Source organism: Clavelina lepadiformis, chromosome 3 (assembly GCF_947623445.1).
Source record: "Clavelina lepadiformis chromosome 3, kaClaLepa1.1, whole genome shotgun sequence".
Lineage (NCBI taxonomy): Eukaryota > Metazoa > Chordata > Ascidiacea > Aplousobranchia > Clavelinidae > Clavelina > Clavelina lepadiformis.
Genome location: NC_135242.1, coordinates 6,669,566 through 6,691,248, shown reverse-complemented (window position 1 = coordinate 6,691,248; position 21,683 = coordinate 6,669,566). Strand labels below are relative to the sequence as shown.

Below are 21,683 nucleotides of genomic sequence, written 5' to 3'. Positions count from 1 at the left end.
TGCGTAAAGCATTGTAAAAATAGTCGTCTTATATAGACAAAGGATAAATAATGCTGTCTGCATATTTGCCAAATACACCGTTATACAGCCGTTGTGCATACTTGTGGAAATGCTAACGCTGTTTTATGTTGAATTGTTTGAAACCTATGGGAACGGTGTGGTATAGGATGGTAGTTCATTGTCATTACCACAAAAAAGTTCACTTTCAAGCACTTCGGTATTATCACTTTGATAATCATAAATATTTTCTATTTGCAATTGAAAAAGTGTAAAACAACTGAACTGTCTTCAGCGTAAATTTTCTGCCTCGAACGAGATTATAGAGAAGTCCAGGAATGATAGTGCAATGAAATACAAAAACTTCATCTTTAGTAACCAAATCTTAATCCTATTTCGTCTGCCTTTTAGTAAATCGAGATTAGTGAGTGCAGTTATATCTTTCTTTTCTAATGATACTTCTATGTGACACATCCACGGTTTTCTAATATGGGTTTACTGTAAATCGAAGATTTGGTTTACGCATTCGTAGGTGGGTATAAATATAAGCAGCAGTATGCGAGAGGAGCTATGCGTGGGGATTTCCTGTAGTGAACAGACGAGGCGTCAAGAAATAGATTTCGTTAAAAACTAAAAGTGGGCGGTGATGTTCCAAGCAACATAATGTACTTTCTATATCATCGATTAACTTCTAATCATCATAAAAACTAGCCCACTCAGATGACGCTAAAGTCTTCCGCCTGCTACCAATTCCTCGTTAAGTACAAGCAGCTAAGCACTAATGGTAGCCGGAGATACTAAATAATTTTCAAAGAAGGTGTGCATTGTGAAAGCATTGCTAATGTATTGATTTCAGATAAATACGAATCAATAGTTTGGCATGAAGTGCAAGCATTATTTTTTTTTGCTGTTGATATCAGCGTGTATCAGCATTTCAATTGGAGCAACTTTTACACCAGACGCAGGTTACAAGCAAAATGATTCTTATGAAAAGTGTGTTTAGATAAACATGGTATAGTGATTTCACGCTTAATGTTTAGATAATAAAAAAGCGTAAGCTGTGGTTAAATTCTAAATCTTACTTTATCTTTGCCTTCATTCCGTTTAGTTTTTTGGATTCATAACTTGACCTATGACGTCAACGGCAAACGTGTTCATATCGCTACACAATACCAAGTTTTTTCAGATGCAATAACTGCGTTTAAAACATATTTTAACACATCACAAGAAGTTAAAACTAATCAACCAAGCAGTAAGTGAAGCTTTGTTGAAACTATCGAGTCTTGCATGTATTAGCAATAAATGTGTTATTGTCAGTTGAATACGCTTGTTCTACTTCTCTTCATCCATGCCATCCAAACGCAACTTGCATCGATGTTTTTGAATTACTTGGTTTCGTCCAATGCAAATGTAAACCTGGATATAATCAAACAGCGAGCTATCAAACTTTTGCCAACAATCGTTTAATAACTCCAGATGGAACGTATTGTCCTAGTAAGTATATCTACTTTAGCAAAACGTTTATTAATATTGATATCAACACAAAATTGTAACGATGTTTATATATGCGACAAAATATGGTGAAACATTATATATAGTCAAAAGTAGGTTTTCAATAAAGTAGGTTTTCAATGTTATAACCGATATGCAACCTGCAACTGCTATAGTTTTTCACATCTAATGTGATTTTGTTTTTGAATTCAGTTTCAAGTGACATGGCATTTCAAACAACCGCTTTCAAGTTGTCAACCCCTGTTAACCGCCCAACAACCAAAACTAGACCATCTCCTACAACAACAACGGAAATGAAGACTTCAGCTTATTCAGGTAAATGCAAGAAAACTGGTTTATGATGAGCGTTAATGTCAAAAGTCTTTCATAGAAAAATACTACAATACTTGTTTTCGGCTACTTTTGGCAGGATACAATCAACAAGTGCAACTGCTGAACTGGATCGTGGTGTTGGCGGTGTTTCTCGTTTTCAGCATTTTTGTGGATGTGGTTCTCTGCGTAAAAATTACGTAAGTGAACTTATCCCCCAGAAATCATGTATTGAAACTTTTTTGCATGAGTTTCACACCATTTTGTTTCTTACTTCAGCCGCTCAAGCGGAAGCAAATCGTTTCCACATCTTACGTCAGAACGCGAGTGCCGGTCACAGGAAAATACTTACAACATGGCAAGCAGCCATGCTCGCGCCACGCCAACAATCTCCGATCCATACGTGGTATTTCCCGGAAACCCTACCTGGGAGGAGACCGATGCAGATTCAGTTAGTCCTGCGCAAAATGAAACAGCTGAGGAAGAGTTTGGCAAATCTTATGAAGTGTCCAACGAGAAAAATGAGAACGATAAAACTGTGGTCGAAAATAGCAGTGTTGTCGACAATGTTCTTTATCGACCTTTTGTAGAAAGTGAGATCGTTAGAGAGGAATTCCAAGAAAACACTCAAGTAGCTTCGTCACAGTTCCAGAGCTTGGAAGTGAGTCTTTCAAGCTCCCAAGACGACACCGGAGTTTACAATGTACTTTTCCATGCCAACCCAAGTCCAACTTTTGATGCTGGATTTAGCATTGAAAAACCAAAGGGCACTAACTCCAGCACAAGAGTTAAAGAAAACTACCAGTTGGCTACAGATGTTGTCAAGGATTCTGAGGTTGTAGATAACGCACTTTATCAATCGTGTGATGAAGTTGCCCATACAATTGACGGCAAAACTACCGACGAGAAAATGTGTGTGGAGAATGCTCTTTACCGTTCGTTTTCTGAAAACATTTGAAAATGTTGAAAAAGAAGACAAACGCATTTATCATTACAGACATGTAAACGGGCATTTATTTTTGCAATATAATTTAAACTGTTTTGTTTTGATTGCGATGAGCGATCCTGTAACATTGAGACATTTTTACCTTGTCAGTTTAGCTTAGTAATTATATAAAAACACACTAATATTGAAAGAGTTTTGATTTCATCTCAGTCGTTATACATAATTATCAACGAAATTAGCTATAACACCGATATGTTTGCATTAATTTTCTATTTTCTTCACTTTCGTCAGTGAGACCCGATACAATGTTTTAATGAAAGATGTTTTAATAGAAACATGTAGATAGTCAAGCTAAAAATGTGTTGAGTGTATTAATGCCATTGCGTGTTGAGTTCAGCCTGCACATATTTTCTCTTCCTGAGGTCTTCTAAATGAAAACAACATTACTACAACAGATCACAACTATAACATTATTAACATCAACATTTTCGTATGCGAATAAAATCGCTATATCACCGATACGAAAAAGAAACTAAACGCATTCGTTCATTACGACTTGCATTCCTTTCGAAATTAGTGACCTACCGTACATGTGCAGTAAGATTTTAAGAAAACAAAACAATCGGTGTAAGACTTCGTTCATAATAATTTGCATTGAACATAAAACAGGAAAACACCCTACTGACTAAAAGCAGCAAGGAAATGTGCAAAGTATAAATGGCGAGTGCAAGCAAGTGCTTAAAAGCAATACTTGAGAAGGAACACAATGCAAATTATGCCAGGTCACAGTGGAGTAAAATGCATTAGTCATGAAAATCAGACACAAAGCTCACCTTTTCATAAAGATACAAGTTTAATCTCGACAGCTTTTTTATTTTACCGAAGAAACCAAGGAACCGATTTACAAGTCAGACAGCGCATTAATTTGTTCTAGAAATAAATGATCCGGAAGAACCAAATCCAGCCAAAACATTTTTCAGTCGGTGTCTGTAATGAACGCACAAAGCGGTAACTGAGACAGCTCTTGCTCGAGTATACGGATTGATAAAAGTCAATGACAAAACGTTCCAGAGTGATGAATCATAACTGTGCCGCAAAATGGAAATTTTGAAACAAGAATCCACAACAGAAAATTTCAGCGTTGCCGTATTTCCCAGTACATGTTTGAGAAGACAGAGATACGTGCAAAATTGGAGGTGCCTGTGAATTCTTGTCAAGTAAACTGAACATTACTGAACGTATACTTACAACGTTAGAAATGAAAACGTTTTAACACTAGGAACATGTATTTACAGCAAGCTATGACGATAAAATGAACTATATGTCTTCAATCCAATGCATTATCGATTGCGTCACCTGCAGTTTTCATAACAAGATCTATGACGTCACTTGTATTAATTATGTCGCGTATTGCCTCGCTTGTATCTTGAATTACATCATCGATATCAAAAACACGACTGGGCGAATGAACTGATGCATTGTCGCGTGTTTCGCGAAATGTGGTCAGTTCAAGTTTAGGCTGTATAGCGATTTTGTTACAACCGCGCGATGACGCTGTCGAGTTTACCAAAGATGTGTTTTGCTTGTAGTCAGCTGAATCATGGCCTGCAGTTTCTTCATTAAAATTTGTGCCTTTTGAAATCAGCAACGGCTTTGTTTCGTCGAAAGAGACTCCGCAAGTTAGGCCATCGACCTCACCGGTGCCTAGGTCAGCTGAAAAACGTAGTCGATCCAGGATCGCGCCAGCAGTGGGGACCTTCTGTCTTTGATCGTACTTTAAATTACTTTCATTGAGCTGGACGAAACTTGCCGACACTTTATCAGCGGTTTTGTCATTTTTATTCGTAAAAGAGAAATCGTCATCGGGCTTTATTTCTTTTGCAATGACAATTGTAGAAGGAATAACTTTGTTGGAATGCTGGTTTGTCGTAATCAGTGGGAGAACGTCACCGGTAACGGTAGAAGTGCTGGAATTTTCGTCAACCAACGGATTTACAGCGCTGTCTTTACCATGATCCCTGAGAGATGGAGATTGTATGCTCTCTGGGGAGGTTTGGGAATCAAAGCTGCGTTCCTTTATGATAGCAAGCATTGGTGCTTTTGACGAACATGTGGTAAGTGTCTGGTGATATGCAGCAGTCGAGGGTCCGGGTTCAAAACCAGGTGAAAGCAAATCTTTGTAACTGGATCCGGTACTTTGCGCATCTTCATTGCAGCCTGAACATGTGAAATAGCCAGATAATGAAACCCAACGTTTTTCAATACAAGAAGATTAAATGGCAAAAACATTTTGTCAATTAAGCTATTTGGTAAATTTTATTTATGATAACACATAGTGGCCACAAAACAATGTTTTATAAAAGCCAAACGTATTTCGCCTTACCACCATTTGTGCTGAGAACGACACCAGTGTCATCAGAGGCAGTGCTGATACCGGTTCCATCAAAACTGGCAAAAGAGTCTATAGAGTCGTCAGCCACCGTACACGATCGGAAACGATTCTGACGGGTATTGTAGGGCTCATGGGGTTCTGTAGGACACACCATGTGTTGATGATTAGAGTGTGGAAACGTGTTTGAACTATCTGCCAGATTGAATGCAGTTTCATTGGGAATATCACAAAGTTGGTATCCGGAGTCGAAATCAGGTCGATGTGCGGAAAGGAAAAGGACAGATCTTTCACTCTGACTTGATGTTGATGGCAAGTCTTGCTTCAACGATGATGAAACTGCTTCGTAACTATTTTGTGATTCGCGTGACGTGGCAAGCGTTGTGCCTAAAAACACAATTTATCTTTCTTTGAAAAGAATGTATATCAACACTCTAGTTATTTTCACTATAAGGACTAACCAACACGACGGTTATTTTGATTCACGTTTCGGTGCAATGATTCCTCACACTGATTAGGTAGGGGTGTTAGATGTTTTTCCGAACCCTCTTGAAGGATATTGAGAGCGGTCTCATAATTCGGAGGCTTCACGTCACTGATGGACGTGTCCAAATCGACTACGCACAAACCATTGTCGCGAGAGGCCCCATTTGCTGGGGAATACGGTGCATTACCATCAGCAGCCCTGACCAACACGTGCTGTGGGGAACTAAGCGAGGACTGATCACTGTTAATGGAAAGTTGTCATTTTTTGAGAGAAATTTCAAATTTTTGTTACATTCCACCCGATTGAATCAGCGCTTTTAGTGATACGATTGCTGTATCAAAATTAATTCCTGCAACACCACGTACTTGAAAGAGGTATTCTTTTTTCCATTGCCATCTTCATGGATACTAGCCGCGTGGCTAAACGTATCAACTGACTAAAAAGTTTAGCAAAGAAATAAACAAAATCTTTCCAGAAAAGCAATTTAAAAATCAATGCATTTAAATACTAAAAGATTATAATTAAAAGACAAGATTACCTTACAGTTATTAGTGAAATTAACTAATCAATAAAAGATACAATAAATTAATCACATAACCAATTAAATAATTAGCTTTCCTCGAAAGACTAACTTTTGCAAATTCATCCCTCAAGTTTATGGTGACGATGCTTCCATTTCGTTTGGCGTTTTCAAGAGCTTCTCTTCGCTTCAACGCCTTTTCTTGCCGCTTTTGTTCTTTGTAAAATTCCGAAAAATTATTGACGATAATTGGGATCGGAAGAGCGATGACGAGCACTCCAGTGATGCAGCAAATTCCTCCTATAATCTTGCCTTGAAAGTTAAGGATACAAAATATTTAGTAATATCTCCTTTCTGCGTCTCAAAAGTATTTTCAGCAATTTTAACTAAACATGAAATGTTGTTTTTGACGTCGTTTTTTAATGTTGTATTGTAGCATGTACTGACCTAGCAGTGTTTTAGGATACATATCTCCATAACCTACTGTGGTCATGGTAATTGTAGCCCACCAGAATGAGGCGGGGATACTGCTGAACTGTTCGCCGTTTTCATTCTTCTCGACAAAGTACACCAAGCTTTAAAAAGTTATCAAAAATAAGCTAATGATAAGTTAATAGTATAGATAAATAAGTTAATAATAATAACCTATATCTAATCATTATAGTCTGTTAATTACACTAGTGCGTTGTCAGCGTAGGCTTAACTCTATACTGTAATAATTTGCAATAAGAAGAACTTAGGTGTTTCATTAGTGAAAAATTTACGAAAGTGCAAATAAGTTATCTCGTACCTCGAAAACATCATTATTCCGATCGCTAAAAAGAGCATCAGGAGGCCGAGTTCGTTGTAGCTCCTTCTCACGGTAAATCCAAGAGACTGCAACCCGGTAGAATGTCGAGCCAGCTTCAGAATTCGCATGATTCTCATGATACGAAAAATTTGCACTACTCGACGGACGTTCCGGAATTCCAAAATTTCACTGTTGGACGTAGTCAGGAAAATTGTGATGTAATAGGGCAGAATAGCTGAAAGAACGTACATTTAAAAACGCTTACTCTAACCTGGTGCAAAGATGTGAAAACTTTGTTCTCGACAAGGTGGTTCTACGGCTTTGACAACGTTGAATTAAGTAACGAACAAGCTATTAAATGCAATTTGTCGTCCTTTATTTGAAATGATTTAATACTTTAAGCGCAACCACTCGGAATGAGTTCCTTCCCTCCAAACCACCGTAAAGGCAGAATAGAACATTCCTCAATATTCGAAGAGCTTCAAATGATGCTCTTCGAACAAGCTTCATGCTCAGGAAGAAACTCTACAACTCGTCATCGCAGTTGGAGTTTTGTCATGCTTGAATGACGTTTTCAAGAAACACACTATAGAAATGATCCCTAAAAGTATGATCTTACCGGACACAGACGAAGCTGTATAAGTTAAAACATTTAAAAAGTTTTATGTTTGTGGAACCTTGCAAAACTGATATCACATGTTCTCTAACTATTATTTAATTGAAGTGGCAGAAATTTCGCAGTAACTATCCAGGTATTTCCGGGCCGATTGATTGTACGACGTCATTTTTTCGAATCTAGGTTCTTCTTGGCACCAGGAACCATTCAATTACTTATCAAATGCATTCAACCGTGAAACGAAAGTATTCACATGTAAACGAAAGCATGCGCTTGTCGCACACAATCTGCCACGCATACCACGCAGCCCACGCAACTCACGTTAGTAAGCGAGATCGACCGTCTAACTTGAAACTTGTAAACAGACAATATCAGTATAAATATAAATTGACGCCACACTCACCTAACAAGTCAATTATATTGAGTGGTCCTTTAAAAAACTTCCATTTGTTAGGAGATGACATAAAACGAAGTGCGTACTCGAAAGTAAACCAGGCTATGCACACACTCTCAACATGAGTTAATTGAGGATTGTCGTGAGTATCGTTACCTATACAAATGGAAAATTGTCTTAAAATAAGCAATAAAGTCGTGGGTTTTCAACTTTATTCAAGAAACTGAACGTGTGTTGTTTATGCAATAAACTTTGATATATAATGTGGTAATTTACATACCTTTTTTCACAACCAACTCTGGCATTGTGTTTAAAGTCAGAGCAATTGTCGATAAAACGATAAACAGTACTGATAAGATTGCAATGACCTGCAAGAACAAATAAAACAAACTTATGTAGCCCTATACACCAGTTAAAGAAGTATAACACAGTAGTTAATAAACCTATTAGTATTTTACCGAGATAGGACACGATAACCCACGTCATGCGACGCTATTTTCACATTTTTATGCGAAAGCTAATTGACCGAGGAAAAGAATGATGACCTGAACAAAGAACTCACCTTTGCGGCCATAGACGAGTTTGGTTTCTCCATTAAATCCCAAATTTGCCTTCTTCTCTCTGCACAGCACATGCCTCTGAAATCGTCACCCTGTCGTTCACGAATTGCGTCGGCTTCGCGTCTGCGAACAGAAAAAATGCTAATGATAAGATTTTTTACTGCGTATGTTACAATTTTTTTAACTTGAACACGTGAACGCTTAAATTCATCGGCTTTGGTTTTATTTGGAAACGTTTCCTTTTCTTACGTCATTAAAACGTAGCTTGCAGTTCAATGAACGTATCAATACCAAACTGGGACTCTACCTGCAGTAGCCAATAATTAATGCAAGGAGGTTATAACATAAGACATATGATATAATAATGAAATGGGACGCTATGGTGTCGGTCAGCCAATGCATACGCATTGCAATGCATACGCATTGCAATGCATTACGCGTAATATGTTGTAACATGTTAAAATAACTTGCCAATTTTTTCACCTTAATTCTTCCTGAATTTGCTCTTTCTTCTGATGGTATTTTGCTGAAAGTAAATTAGGCTGAAGTTTAGATATTTCCGGTTTTTCAAAATAGACCCCATAATGTAAATGCATTAGAAGATTAAATACCAAAGCTTACAGGGTGCAATTTTACAAGCAATAAATAGGAAGGACATAAAAAATGAACATGGAGGTTGATTGAAACGGTACAAATTATGCGTTATTAGTTATTACTCTCCCGCCGTCAAGGTACCTTGGCAGCAAGACTCAATGTAAATGTCGTCGATTTCCCAGTAGTCAAGTTCAGTACTGAATGCCAACGCACAGATATCTTCTGGCATGTGAAGCTTACCGGTCCTGAAAGACGAAAGCATAGATATCAAGTTATGTTGCTGGTATCATGCCATAAGGTTTGGTATTGAAACAGTGCTAAGCAATCGACAATTGACCAAAAAAGCCTGGATTTAATTAAGTATCAAATTGGTGACTAATGAACATACCAGTCCTAATGATTTTTCACCGAACAAACACTAATTCCCCGTGGATAGAAAAATGACTATACGTTTACAATTACCAGATTTCAACAGAAAACATTGTGTTGTGAATTATCACGCAGAAAAAGGATTAAACAGTAAAATATACAAGATATAGGCCTATATAAGATAGCGACTTCTGAAAGGACTTCTAAAGAGTTTGTACTAATATTGTTACTTCATAATTTTTCACCGGTAAAAATTCAGCACTGGCACGAATGCTCCAGGGTGTCTGTCAAAGAAGTATTCCTGTGTATTAGGATCATAATCATCGACGTGCTCCAATATCTCGGCAGTGGTCTCACAGTTCTGCAAACGACCAAGTCGGGTGCGAGGCAATTTTTCCAAGGTAAGCCATCGAGCCTGAAGATTCATCATTAGATTTCAATATATTTGCTTCGATCAGAGAATGCTTCTATATATGGCACATTTTCGGAAACGTTTCAAATGTCATAAAAACGTTGAGTTTTATATAAAAAAAAAGAAAAAAAAAACGAAACAAAAGTCTTATCAATAATAGCCTAAATAAATACAACACCAAGCAGAAAATCTATAGGCATGTAAAGCTGTATATAGTTTTTAAAATTAAGAATATTCCATAACAGCAATTGAATCAATAACAACACCGCTAAAATACGTGGCCTCTTGCCCATCGCTGCTCAAATGAATAATTTAAGTAAATGCCTTCTTTTGCTGAAGAATAACGAAAGACCTTTTGCGCTGATGAAAAATTGCACAAACTTTACGATATAATTGAAAGTCATCTGGGTCGTCAATCAACTTTCCAATAAGTTGGAAAATAGCTCGTAAGTCGTTTTTATTAAAAACAGGCGCGACAACGTGAAACATTAGCGGCACATGCCTTGCAAGGCATGTAATTTATCGATTTTATGGAGAGTGTTACTGGTTACTATCGGGATTAAGAAATTTGCTTTTGCAAGAAATACTGTAACGTTCAACGGAAAACTAAAAAAATAATAAAACCAAAAAATGCTTGATCAAAAATGCCATGTTTTGTAATGCAAAACAAGCTATAGGCTACCTCGTGTACAACTCCGCCAACATTCAATCTTGTTCGCCTCTTCTGACAATGTTCTCCATCTTCATCAGAGCTTTTTAGTCGTTTCTGTTTCCCGCCACCAGGCATTTTCTTTCTCCGCCTAAATGGAAACATTGGACGATGACAGTTGTGTAAAGTGCTGATATGACTTTGTAGCATCATATTTTCTTAAAAAGATGTCTTATGCCGTGAGAAAAGTCATATAGCGAATTGTAGCGGGGACGTTCATTCTTAAAATCAATTCAACTTTAAACGAGCGTAAGTTTTAGGAAGAATCCCGAAAGCTAAATTTCCACAATTCACATTGTCGTAAAAAATCCGCACTGCAAATCAAAACTAAAAGTTCTATTAAAAGTCGTTTACTTTTCGCTCGAAGAAGACTTGCCTTACGAAGTATATGCACACAACACACTGAACGGGAGAGTGAGGATAAAGCTTGTTTTGATAACTAAGGCGCTTTACTCAGCGGGTCTCACTGGGTCTCGATCTTAATCTTTCGAAAAATCGCACCCGATCAAATTTTGATAATATAAGTCAAAGCTGAAAACACGACCGTTCCAGTCTAAAAAACCAGATAATCGGCGGGTTATACAATTTATATCATATTTTTTCATCACGTTTCATTTTCTTTTAATCATAAATCTAATTTCAGCAAATTTTTGTAAAACTGAAGCGCCCAATCTCCGAATTATAATGTACACATTCATTACGCGCATATACCAAAAATAACTATATGTCTTTTAGCACCACTGTCTATAGTATCTGTGTACTATTCATTTATACGAAAACAGTTAACCATAATCCTACAACGTAGTAAAAATAACTACAACAATAAGATGTATAAGTCAATAACAAACAATAAACATGTTATCGGAATCAATAGCCAGAGTGAAGATGGAAGTAACAAAGATGTGGCAATCAGAGAAAGACAATTTGTTTATATCATTAACATTTGAAGGTTGGACCGAAAATATTCGGTGACATAATTTTGAGATCTCAAAGCGACTTTTGATTATGAAGCTTTAGAACTAGGTTCAGAAAAAAGTAAATTTCGCGAGGTGATATACTGTAGGCATCTAGACTAGGCATTGAACTGAAAAACAAAGTTTTATTTGAAAGTTGTCATCGTTTGATCTGTGAGTTACCACACGCTATGTGATGTCGACTGTGACAACATTTCTCCCGTGGGTCGAGGAACGACTGTGTCCAGCACTCCAGCAGTAAGTACGATATTCAAAGCATACCGCGGCGAAAGTCAAGTATGGGTAAAAGGTTAGCACATTTTGGACACCAACCACATTGCAAAAAAGTTATACTTATTGTTATCACCATAACTAACACATTGCGTGGTTAAAGGTTATAAATTAAAGATATTAATGCAATGTAGTTCAAACTACAGTAGGCTTGAGAAAATTAAAGTAGTGCTAGAAAATACTTACATGGTTTGTTGAAGTCTGTGAAAAACGGCTGAAAAAGTGGAAAGTCTTCTAACATTTGCTCTGCTCGATTTTTTACTCTCACTTTTGTAGCCGCGTTCAGGTGAAGAATACGGGGAAGCAAAAATCGGATGAGAGCTAGGCAACACATCGGCCTCTGATTGGCATCTCCTCTTACTATAAGCTTTCTTAAATTTCGCTTGATATTTATACTTGCCAACCGGAGGTTGCTCGAGTAATGTCGTTTGTTCGCTTTCCAACGAATTAATCTGAGCCTTTTGATAACAGTTCGAGCTTTTGTTAAAATTTCCCTCATCATCGTCAATTGTGCTTATGTCAGATTTAGTTAAAGTTCGTCCTTGTGGCGATGCTGGACACGATCCGTTTGGAGTAGACAATTGCTTCGCATTTGTAACACTCATGTTTTTTCGGAGGTGTTAGCAGTTATTGTGTTTATTCACGAAGAATATTTTCCATCACTGACAGTCGGCAATAAGCCGAAAATTTAGAAATCAAATATCCACATTCTAAACAGAGCCACACATTTTTTGTTCAACAGCAAATTTAAGATAATTTAAACTGTTTGAAATCTTTTCCTTGCCAAGCTTAGAAGTTCCAATGAAAACTTGAAACCAAGTGTAAGCACAACCGCTCACTCTACAAGTAGACCACTTTTACGTCTACCTATGCTCATATGTTGACCACGTGGCTATACGTTTTACCTTTCAGACAAAACGCTTGCGTGGCATGAGTCAAATCTTCTTAATTAATCCTGTACACGTTAGCTAAGTTAATCTGGGGGAAAGCTTGCAAAAACCAATCAATAAAATTGACAACTGGCGAATTCGCTTGTGTTGTCGATGGAAGATGTCGGGTAAAAACCCGCTGTTTTCCGTCGTTATTTATAGATGTTCTGATGAATCTTTTAACCTGTCTGGTGTCTACATGCAAACTATAGTGCGGTAAACTACATCCACACACTGTGTGCAGTAAATAAACACCTCGGAATCGGAAAGTGAAATTTAACCCATGCAGCCAGTGCATTTTACTCCTGTGAAAATTATATTTGAGCTCTTATACGGCAAATAAATGACACTCACTGTGTTCAGTAACAACTTGTTTGAAACGTACAACAGGCTAACGAAGTCAATTGTTTTTGAAATACTGTAATACCACATCGATGTTCATGAACTCAGTATACCAAGATAAAGGGGATTATCACTTATCGCTCCAATGTTTTACCCAGACCGTTTTTCAATAATTTTGTTTTTATGATAACCAAATTTCTTTCAACGCTATAAAATGTAATATATAGATAAGCACTTATCTACATACCTGTCAGTGATCATTACGTCCCTTCACGAACCTTAAATTAAAAATAAAACAAAATGGGCAAGTAACAACCATTCTACAAGCGACAGCGACAAGAGATCCTAGCGTCTGGACATAAGATAGTCCAATACATACGTTTTTTTTTCGATAAAGTTCATTTAAGTACAAATGCATTAAGATGGATGATCGTATCAACATCAGGCGCTTAATGTAAAATAAGAATTGCCAATTAAGTTATTGATCGTAAACAGCATGTATCAAAATATTATCCAAAAACACAGCTAAAACACAGTGGGCTATACGTAAACACTGGGATGTATTTACTAATTTTCAAGCATGTTGACAGTAGTCAGTTTTTGCTTTGCGCGATTTACAAACAAATCCTGAGATTCCTTATTTTAAATGATTTATTCGAGCTTGGAATATTTAGACAAGTCTACTTACAATGTTTCTGTGAAAAATTATTGGGCTCGTCTGGAAAGGACAATGTGCTACATAAACAACACAGCATACACACAAAGAAACAACGCCAGCGATTTGTACAATGGTTTCTCGCGCTTTATAATCACCTCAAGATTTCAGTGAACCAAGCAGAATGCTGAATAAACGCAATACGTCGAGTGTATCTAAGTAAGTACTGTATTGAAAAGAGCACAGAAAAGTAACAACGTGCTATCGTCTTTACTGTGGCAATTTCGTGTTATATACTCAGCGGAAGTTTTTAGTTTGGGAAAAAACGCACTTACCACAAAAACATTGCACTTTACAATCACTGACTGCACCTTTTACTGAACGCTCTCTCGCCAACAAAAATTGAACTCCAATTTGACAAGAATAGCAAATAAGTTTATATAAACTCTTGATTGCAAACCTACATCCATTTCCACCACACATTATGGGCACATATTTTCAAGTACGAATATTCAATACCCAATAGCTAGCTATTTTGCCCGGGGCAACAGTGACGAACGTCGCGATAAATCTTCGCTTAATCAATATGCCAGCCAGGCAAATCTAGGGAAACTACGTAAATAAAACACAATCTCTTTTTTCCCTGTGGACAAGATACACAATTTGATTTGGCAGAAGTAAATCGTTTGACTTTCATCTCATACTGTACAATAGGATAGCTAGCCCTATAGGCTATAACAAGTGAAATCAAAACGTGTAGTTATAAGACACTTGAAAAAAGGGAAATCATAATGCATTAGGAATTCCGTTGCCTTAGAAAGACACTGCATTTTATACGAAAAAATTCTTGACAGGTCAGCGATTGCGGATCTGTAAATATTCCGTAATCTATTTGCTAAGCATGAGTTGGCATGGCCAAGCATGGCTCTCATTCAAATAGAACATGCCAAAACTGTCTTACTCTTACTGGTGAGATCCTTGCATATCTTTTACAGATAGATTTAAACGCCGAAAGCAAAACTAGTTGCTTTAAAACACCGTTATACCTATATGCCATAGCAGCATGTTGATAAGGAAACAAATCTAAAGAAGTCGCTAAAAATAGAAAAAGACCATCTGACAAGATTCTAGCAGATTACAAAATATTCGATCTTAACGTTTTGAAATGAACTGAGATTAGCGTGTCGCAGCCACGTGATCAAGAATAAGAATGAATAAGCAGGCGTCTGATTAAAATTCAATAAATTGATTTTTTGTGCCTTATTTTTTCCTTGTTTAAACAAACAAAGCCTGCTGATAAGCCATTACAATAGAATTTTCATTTGGTTTTGGGCAACAAGGGTGATATAAAACTATCACTCGGCAATCATGATTTTCCTTGTGGATAGTCGCATGGCAATCAAATTAAATGAATGCTTAACCGTAATGCCCTACAGACTTAAATCCCACGGTATTTGAAATTATTGTGACGACGTAAATCTAAACCTTTCTTCTTTACACAAAGCAGACCCTAGCGACTCGAATTTAACTCGGGGAAGAAAACCATTTAAAGTTTCAACACACACTCTGTTTACCCCATCATCAACAACAACAACAGCAACAACAGTGGGGTAGTTGAAGTGTATTTGAAACGTAACCATCCACCATGACCATCCAATTGACTGTTTCGTCAAGAGTTGAAAGCATTCAAGGTGCTTTACGCGGTATCGGAGTCTTTGTAAAAGTTTCGCAACTGCACGGCATTACATGCTCTATAATACACAACTTTTTAACTATTCTTATTATAATAGCACATTAGCATTCCTATAGATAGAACAACGAAAATACAGAATAAGCATAGAGAACAAGGAAACGTAAAGGGAGTCTATTTTAATATAAACATCAACATCCTATATACGCTGCATATAAACACCCACCTGTGACAATAGCATAAAATACTGTACCAGCATTAGGCGAAAGTTTCGCAAATCTTACACGACCTTTACTACCTGTCGCCCTCTTATCGTAAAGAATTCGGAATCTGGAAGTTTTCGCTGAACTAAACATATAATACGCGGAGTCAGACGTCTCATTTGTTTACGATTACGCCAAGGCTGCGTCAGCAAGAGCCTAAACGGTGATAAAGGCCAACAAAAAATTGCCGTGTGGTCGATCAAGTGTCTCAAAGCTGGATAGCGAAAAAAAACTAAAGATCAATTCCTGAGCAAGGGAGGCATAGAACCGCTTTTGTAACAGGTTATTATTATTGTCAAGTCATGATTATAACTTTTAAATTTGTATCCTAGTCAATAGGAGCAGGGCTACGCAAGAAATAAAAGTCTCCATTCAATAAGATCGAAGAATCTCGCTGGCAAACTAGATTGAAAGCTTGAAAACACACTGCTTGCAAAACGTATAGAACCTTTGCTAAACTTCAAGTATGGCGAGTGGTGCCAAGATCACATTTGCTTTCCTCATGTTTTTCAGACCAGGTAGCTAAATTTTAACCCTATCTTTAAATTCAATCTTATCAATTCATCACAGTCATTATCTCCATAAGCGATACGCACATAAGTGGTAAAACTTACAATTTGCCAGATTATTAGTTGATAAACTTTACAAAAATCAAGAAATATCTGCTTCCTAAAACCTTTCGGCTCAAATGTAAACATAGTTAAGAAAGTTCAAAAAACAAGAACCAATGAGCAGTACGACATTAGTCATCAGTGCGTCCAAGCGATAAAACACGTGTTAAAGCAATGCAAGTCAGATATAATCGATTCAAATAACGATTCATCATGAACAGTTGTACACTGTGCAGTGACTACGTCTTCGGAAGACGCCTTAAAATTGTTGCGGAACCAATACTCATATGCTAAGCGGAAAATATCTAAAGGTATTTGAAAATCTGCTTTTGATTACTTGAAACTTCGGTTCTGATAAGTAGCACTTTTCCTACGACAAACCTTACGTTATACCACATAAAAAGTAACAAAGAACGGCGTAATTTTATGCCTACCTATAGTTGGTTCCATTGCGACAACCTGCGGTAAACGTTATTTTTAGTTGGGTATTAAAAAAATAGACAGCAGAATTTTCCATTGAAAACAAAGTTATTTTTAGCGTAACAGATAAACATGTTTTCTGCATTATGCAGGCGAATAGAAAAGGCCAATAAGGTAAAGCAGTAAAAATTACTTTAACCACCTTGTCACTGTTGCTTATTGCTTAAGTCCAAGCAGAGACTATCAAGTATGAGGTTTATGACTGATTCAACAATATCCTGTTATTTCAGCATATACGAGAAAAAATTGCTTGGAATAGCTGAAATTAAAGATACAAAATTGACGTAACGCATTCTAAGTTAGTAAGTTTTGAAAAACTAAGTTATCATGAAAAAGCGATTTTCATTAAATTAAGCTCCAAGTTCAAATTGTACAGCACCTTTCACCAAATAATTTTTAAGCTCATAAATTCGCATTTTACCGAGCCCTGGAAAACAATTCAAACTCAATTTGGAAGTTTTTAAAATCTTATGCTATTTCTGCTGCTATTCCAACCGTAATTTAATGCTTTTTCTTTTCAAATGCACTACTGTTTGTTTTCAACATTTCTTCCATTTTTTTCTTAGACTCAATTTTCCAGTGCAATGGGTTTAAAAGCGAATGCATAAACCAGACAAAGTTTCCAAAAACGTAAAAAATAAGGGTTACGTAAGATCGTGGGCCACTATTCGAAAGCAAAGTCACACTAAAAAATACACATGATCAAACTTCACAAATCATAGGAGTCAATACATACCACTACTTATATTGTACTGAGATTTAAGCTTTGCCTTTAAAGATAGAAAAGATTGCAGAAACCCATTCAAAACATAAAGTGTATACAATATATCAAAAAACGTTGACAGAGATTTTCTAATCGTTGTGGAAAAAACTGTTTAACTACTGATCAATGTAAACTGTTGGTTTCAGAAATGTTCTTAGGACGGCAATCGGCCAAAATTAACTCAAAGTTTAACAGCATCCAACAAAGAAATGGCGTCATGAAAATAAACTGCAGCATGGCAGCATGATCCATTTAATGTACAGTGATCTTCGGCGCAACCCCGGTATCACATGATATGGACAACGAGACTTGTTCAGTCAAAAATAGAGTGTGACGTAAATTCCAGCTTCATTGGGCAAAGATAAGGGCTAGGATACTAGGTAATTACTAATTAGATTGCGATTAATAAAGCAGTGAAGCATTCGGTACCATTCACATAGCTTACTGTGACGCTCAAAGCCTATCCATATGAGCAAACCAGGACAATTTTTCTATAAGAAGATGTTCTTCGATTGCAAACGGAACACAAAATTGATGACATCATCAACCCGGAAAAATTAACGAAGAAGCGTTTCAATACACTTTAAAGTGTAACAGGCAACTAGATCTGTTTATTATTACCAAACACTGGATCAGTCGGATAGCACATCAGAAAATAACTAAATAAACTAAATCGAACAAAGCTTCTAATAACAATACAGTAATATATTCCGGTATAAAAATGCATTTTCGTTGAAAGATATCAACAATAAAATCAAATCATGTACTTTAACAAAAATGAAGATAAATTGAATTAACATGAGTACTCACCAAAGCCTGTGAGGTCTGTAAACTGGTTGATTGATTCTTACTTTCTTCTGATAAAGCAGCTATGTTGCATTCCAACACCAGCGTCAATGTTTATGGTTGTCCTTCAAAAGGCGATGACTGCAACGGTGATCCAGCAGGAGTCGTTGCAACAGCACATATAAAATTTTATAGTTCAACTACCGCTGCCTATATTGAGATAACAGTAGCCTACACAACTGTCTGAAAAACAACGATGTGTTTGAATAAATATCACCTTGATAAAAATATCAGCTATATGGAGCTACGACTTACAAGAATAAAATCAAGCTGCAGTAGTAGTATAGTTTAAAAGTGTTCATGTTTCTTTTCATAGTTTACTACAAGTTTCTACAGTCAGAAAAAATGATGCTGCTGATACGCGTCCATTTAGAAAGTTCTAATGATGTCGAACTAGCGAACTAACTATGCAGCAACTTTCAACCTAACACAAATCGCAAATTGTTCCGCTTCCACAATTCATAAAACAGCAACTTATAACGTCTAACACATCATGCATATTAACACTATAGTCTAAATTAAAGTTCAATTTTATCAATCGCTTTAGGATTAAGCACTAATTAACCCTGCTCATTTAGTGAAACAGTGTGTCCTTTTACTAAAAACCAGTGAGGCCCCTGTCATGAACGACCATACGCAACGAAATTGACAAGTTGACTTTTACATTCACTCTGCCCTTGCGTATAGCTTTCTTGTCAAAGCAAAAAAGGTGCGAGGTATATGTCTATCTATTGATAGACTCTAGAGATAAAAAGCTGTCGTCACTTGCTTTGCTTGCTCTGAGCGCAATATAAGAAAACTAGATATACGCTCTAAGAGTCTAAGGCGTCGTGCTTGCAATCTTGAAGAAATTAGAGTGGTAGGCTACCGCCATGCAACGACGTCACTTGTTGAAATAAAATCAATTCGATTCCTCACTGTTACGATATTCTGCTTCGGGTCTTAACGACCTTGTTAAGGTACTCGACTTTGAGAAAAAGCATGCAGCCTGCAATTACAGCATTCCACTTACCATAAAAGTTTTCCTCTACACCGCATGCTGTTTATAAACAGCACTGTTGAGCTATTGAACCAGCTCCATTAAAGTATCGCTTTTGGTGCATCTCATAATTAATTAATCGCCTTGTAACTCATTACAGCATAAACTCCAGCCCATTCTTTTTGAGTTAAAATCAACATTTAAGGCTATTCCAACAAGAAGGCTCATCACTTTTGCGGTAAAGGATAGAATGTATTTCGAAAGATGGTATGGTATGGTGTATAATTAGGTATCACAATTTCTATCTTAGGAATGAGAAAGTCTTTGCACGATTTAAGGTCGGCGATGATTCCTAACCGTTCTAGCCTCAGTTACCACCGAGCTTGAATTTGTACAAGTTCCGATTAAAACAAAATTTTTAGTTGTTTTTGGGGAGGTTTACATATTGCTATATCGCCCATATTTGGAACTTGCTCACCAAGGCCACTGAACAGAAGCAAGCGTGGTTCATACCTTGCTCAAGAGTATTACAACAAGAGCGGAACTGTGAACCGAGCCCAGCTCGCATATTCACGAGTCAGACACACTAATCTCGCCGACATCGAACCGACACATTGATCCACCATCTTCAACTGTCAACTGAATACAAACTACAGTTCGTAGAAAAATCAGGTTCTCACACGTTCACTGCAATGCTCTTGGGCTTTCGGTTCGCGGGATAAGAAATGCTGGTGCCAAACAAATACTTGGCAAAAACTTCCCTTTTTGCAGGATGCATAAAACAGCACAATTATCAAGATTTTTCTTTGACTTGCCACTCTCTTGTTGCGTCTTTTAATTACTTTTAATGCACGATTGGCCTGCAGGCTCCTACTCACACGAGCCACTATTGATGAAGAAAAGAGCTTTTCGGCAGCTTTTTTACTTTTTCATGTGAAATTTAAACTACAATCATGACAAGCAAATGTGATTACATGACGTGTTTATGAATGGCCGCGGAGAGCAATAATGCATTTATAATTTGCATATGAATATATATTGATGTCTCAAAAAGCATAACATATGTAGCTACGTTTATAAAACAAGTATTGGTGGGTCGCTTCTGAGTAGTCAAGTCACCAAACTACATGTTTCTACCTCAAAACAACATAGTCAAAAGTTCTTAGTACAACGTTGTACCGAGCTGATGTACCCTGGCTCTGACCTTATCTGTTGACTTAACATCCCTTTGCTTCACATTTCTAATTATGTTTAACCCCATGATGATTCGGTTAAGCACCAGGCTATTACTTATTTTGAATGACATGTCTTAACAAACAAAGAGATCAACATGGCTCACAGAAACACTGCTTTCATTGAGCAGTCCTTTCTCGGGTTTTAATGAACTTGCGGAAATGCATAATACATTTATCGATTTTTTGTTAGCTCTTGCAAGCTCGCTTAATTGACAGCACCTTTAAGCGAAGATTCGATATATTTGATTGAAAATGTTTAGTAACTTGGAGTGTTTGCATTTCACGCATGCGTTTGAAGCTATATTCTTTTTTGCTAACCGCATACTATCAAAGTCCATATCCCAACTCCATTCTTTAATCTACAGTTAGTTCCATCTACATTTCATCACCTTTGTACCAATCAAAACTTAATACCAAAACGTAATACCAACATTTTGAAAATACTTTCTCCTCACTAAACGGCCTATATCTTTAACAACGCATATCGTGCCATGAAACGGTTGTATACATTCTAATCTTTCAATAAAAGAGCAGAATGTCAAGATCGGTTCAAAAAATATATTTTTTTATCCAAACCTTTCTTTAAAGTAGGTGAGAGTGATTTAAAGCTGTTGTTTTGAGCAGCGACATCGTGTAATCGTATAGTTGGTTTGAAATATTTACTAGCATTATGTCTGTGAGCGAAAGGTCTAAGATATCATTCATTTACATGGGTCATATTTCACCCATAGGATTAAGGATATATGTTTAATTTATGGTGAGTTTTATGGTATAATGTGAGTTTTATGGTATAAGTTCCGACATCCTTTTTAGCTAGTTGAAATGAAATGAGGTTATATCATATAAATTGTTTGCCTATCATATCTTGTAATGTTGCACTATCATATTTCTTGCTTCTTTTTATTGCACGTTGCTATATTCTATAATCTATATCATTGTGTGTTAATTGCTGTTTGCGTTGTGTTAGTTTACTTTTGTTCTTATAGCGCTCTTTTTATGTTGCTTGCACGTAAATCTTCAATCTTATTCGCTTATAAGGTCG

At 36.8% G+C, this 21,683-nt stretch overlaps 2 protein-coding genes and 1 non-coding gene across 4 annotated transcripts; 1 reads left to right on the top strand and 2 right to left on the bottom strand.

Annotated features, from left to right (window-relative positions):
- The first annotated feature begins 761 nt into the window (after positions 1-761).
- LOC143449130 (uncharacterized) lies at positions 762-3,082 on the top strand. Its single transcript, XM_076949213.1, has 6 exons — positions 762-962; positions 1,106-1,249; positions 1,315-1,491; positions 1,702-1,824; positions 1,919-2,018; positions 2,098-3,082. Exons 1-6 carry the CDS (start codon positions 878-880, stop codon positions 2,774-2,776), a joined length of 1,308 nt encoding a protein of 435 aa, XP_076805328.1. The 5' UTR covers positions 762-877; the 3' UTR covers positions 2,777-3,082.
- An 86-nt stretch (positions 3,083-3,168) lies between these two features.
- LOC143449123 (uncharacterized) lies at positions 3,169-18,606 on the bottom strand. Of its 2 annotated transcripts, XM_076949204.1 has the most exons (16): positions 15,691-16,522; positions 12,035-15,525; positions 10,578-10,695; positions 9,729-9,898; positions 9,256-9,359; positions 9,004-9,046; positions 8,523-8,643; positions 8,241-8,328; positions 7,970-8,116; positions 6,951-7,185; positions 6,608-6,735; positions 6,273-6,472; positions 6,006-6,076; positions 5,615-5,880; positions 5,148-5,540; positions 3,169-4,981 (listed from the first exon to the last, which is right to left on the bottom strand). In XM_076949204.1, the coding sequence occupies exons 2-16, from the start codon at positions 12,451-12,453 to the stop codon at positions 4,092-4,094; spliced, it is 3,393 nt and encodes a 1,130-aa protein (XP_076805319.1). In that variant the 5' UTR covers positions 12,454-15,525; positions 15,691-16,522; the 3' UTR covers positions 3,169-4,091. The 2 variants fall into 2 exon arrangements, with proteins under 2 accessions (XP_076805319.1, XP_076805320.1); XM_076949205.1 differs by lacking the exons at positions 12,035-15,525; positions 15,691-16,522 and adding an exon at positions 18,392-18,606.
- Positions 7,357-7,567, bottom strand: LOC143450941 (small nucleolar RNA U3). The gene has a single exon (XR_013114832.1). It is a non-coding gene; the product is annotated as a small nucleolar RNA U3 (small nucleolar RNA).
- Positions 18,607-21,683: the final 3,077 nt, after the last annotated feature.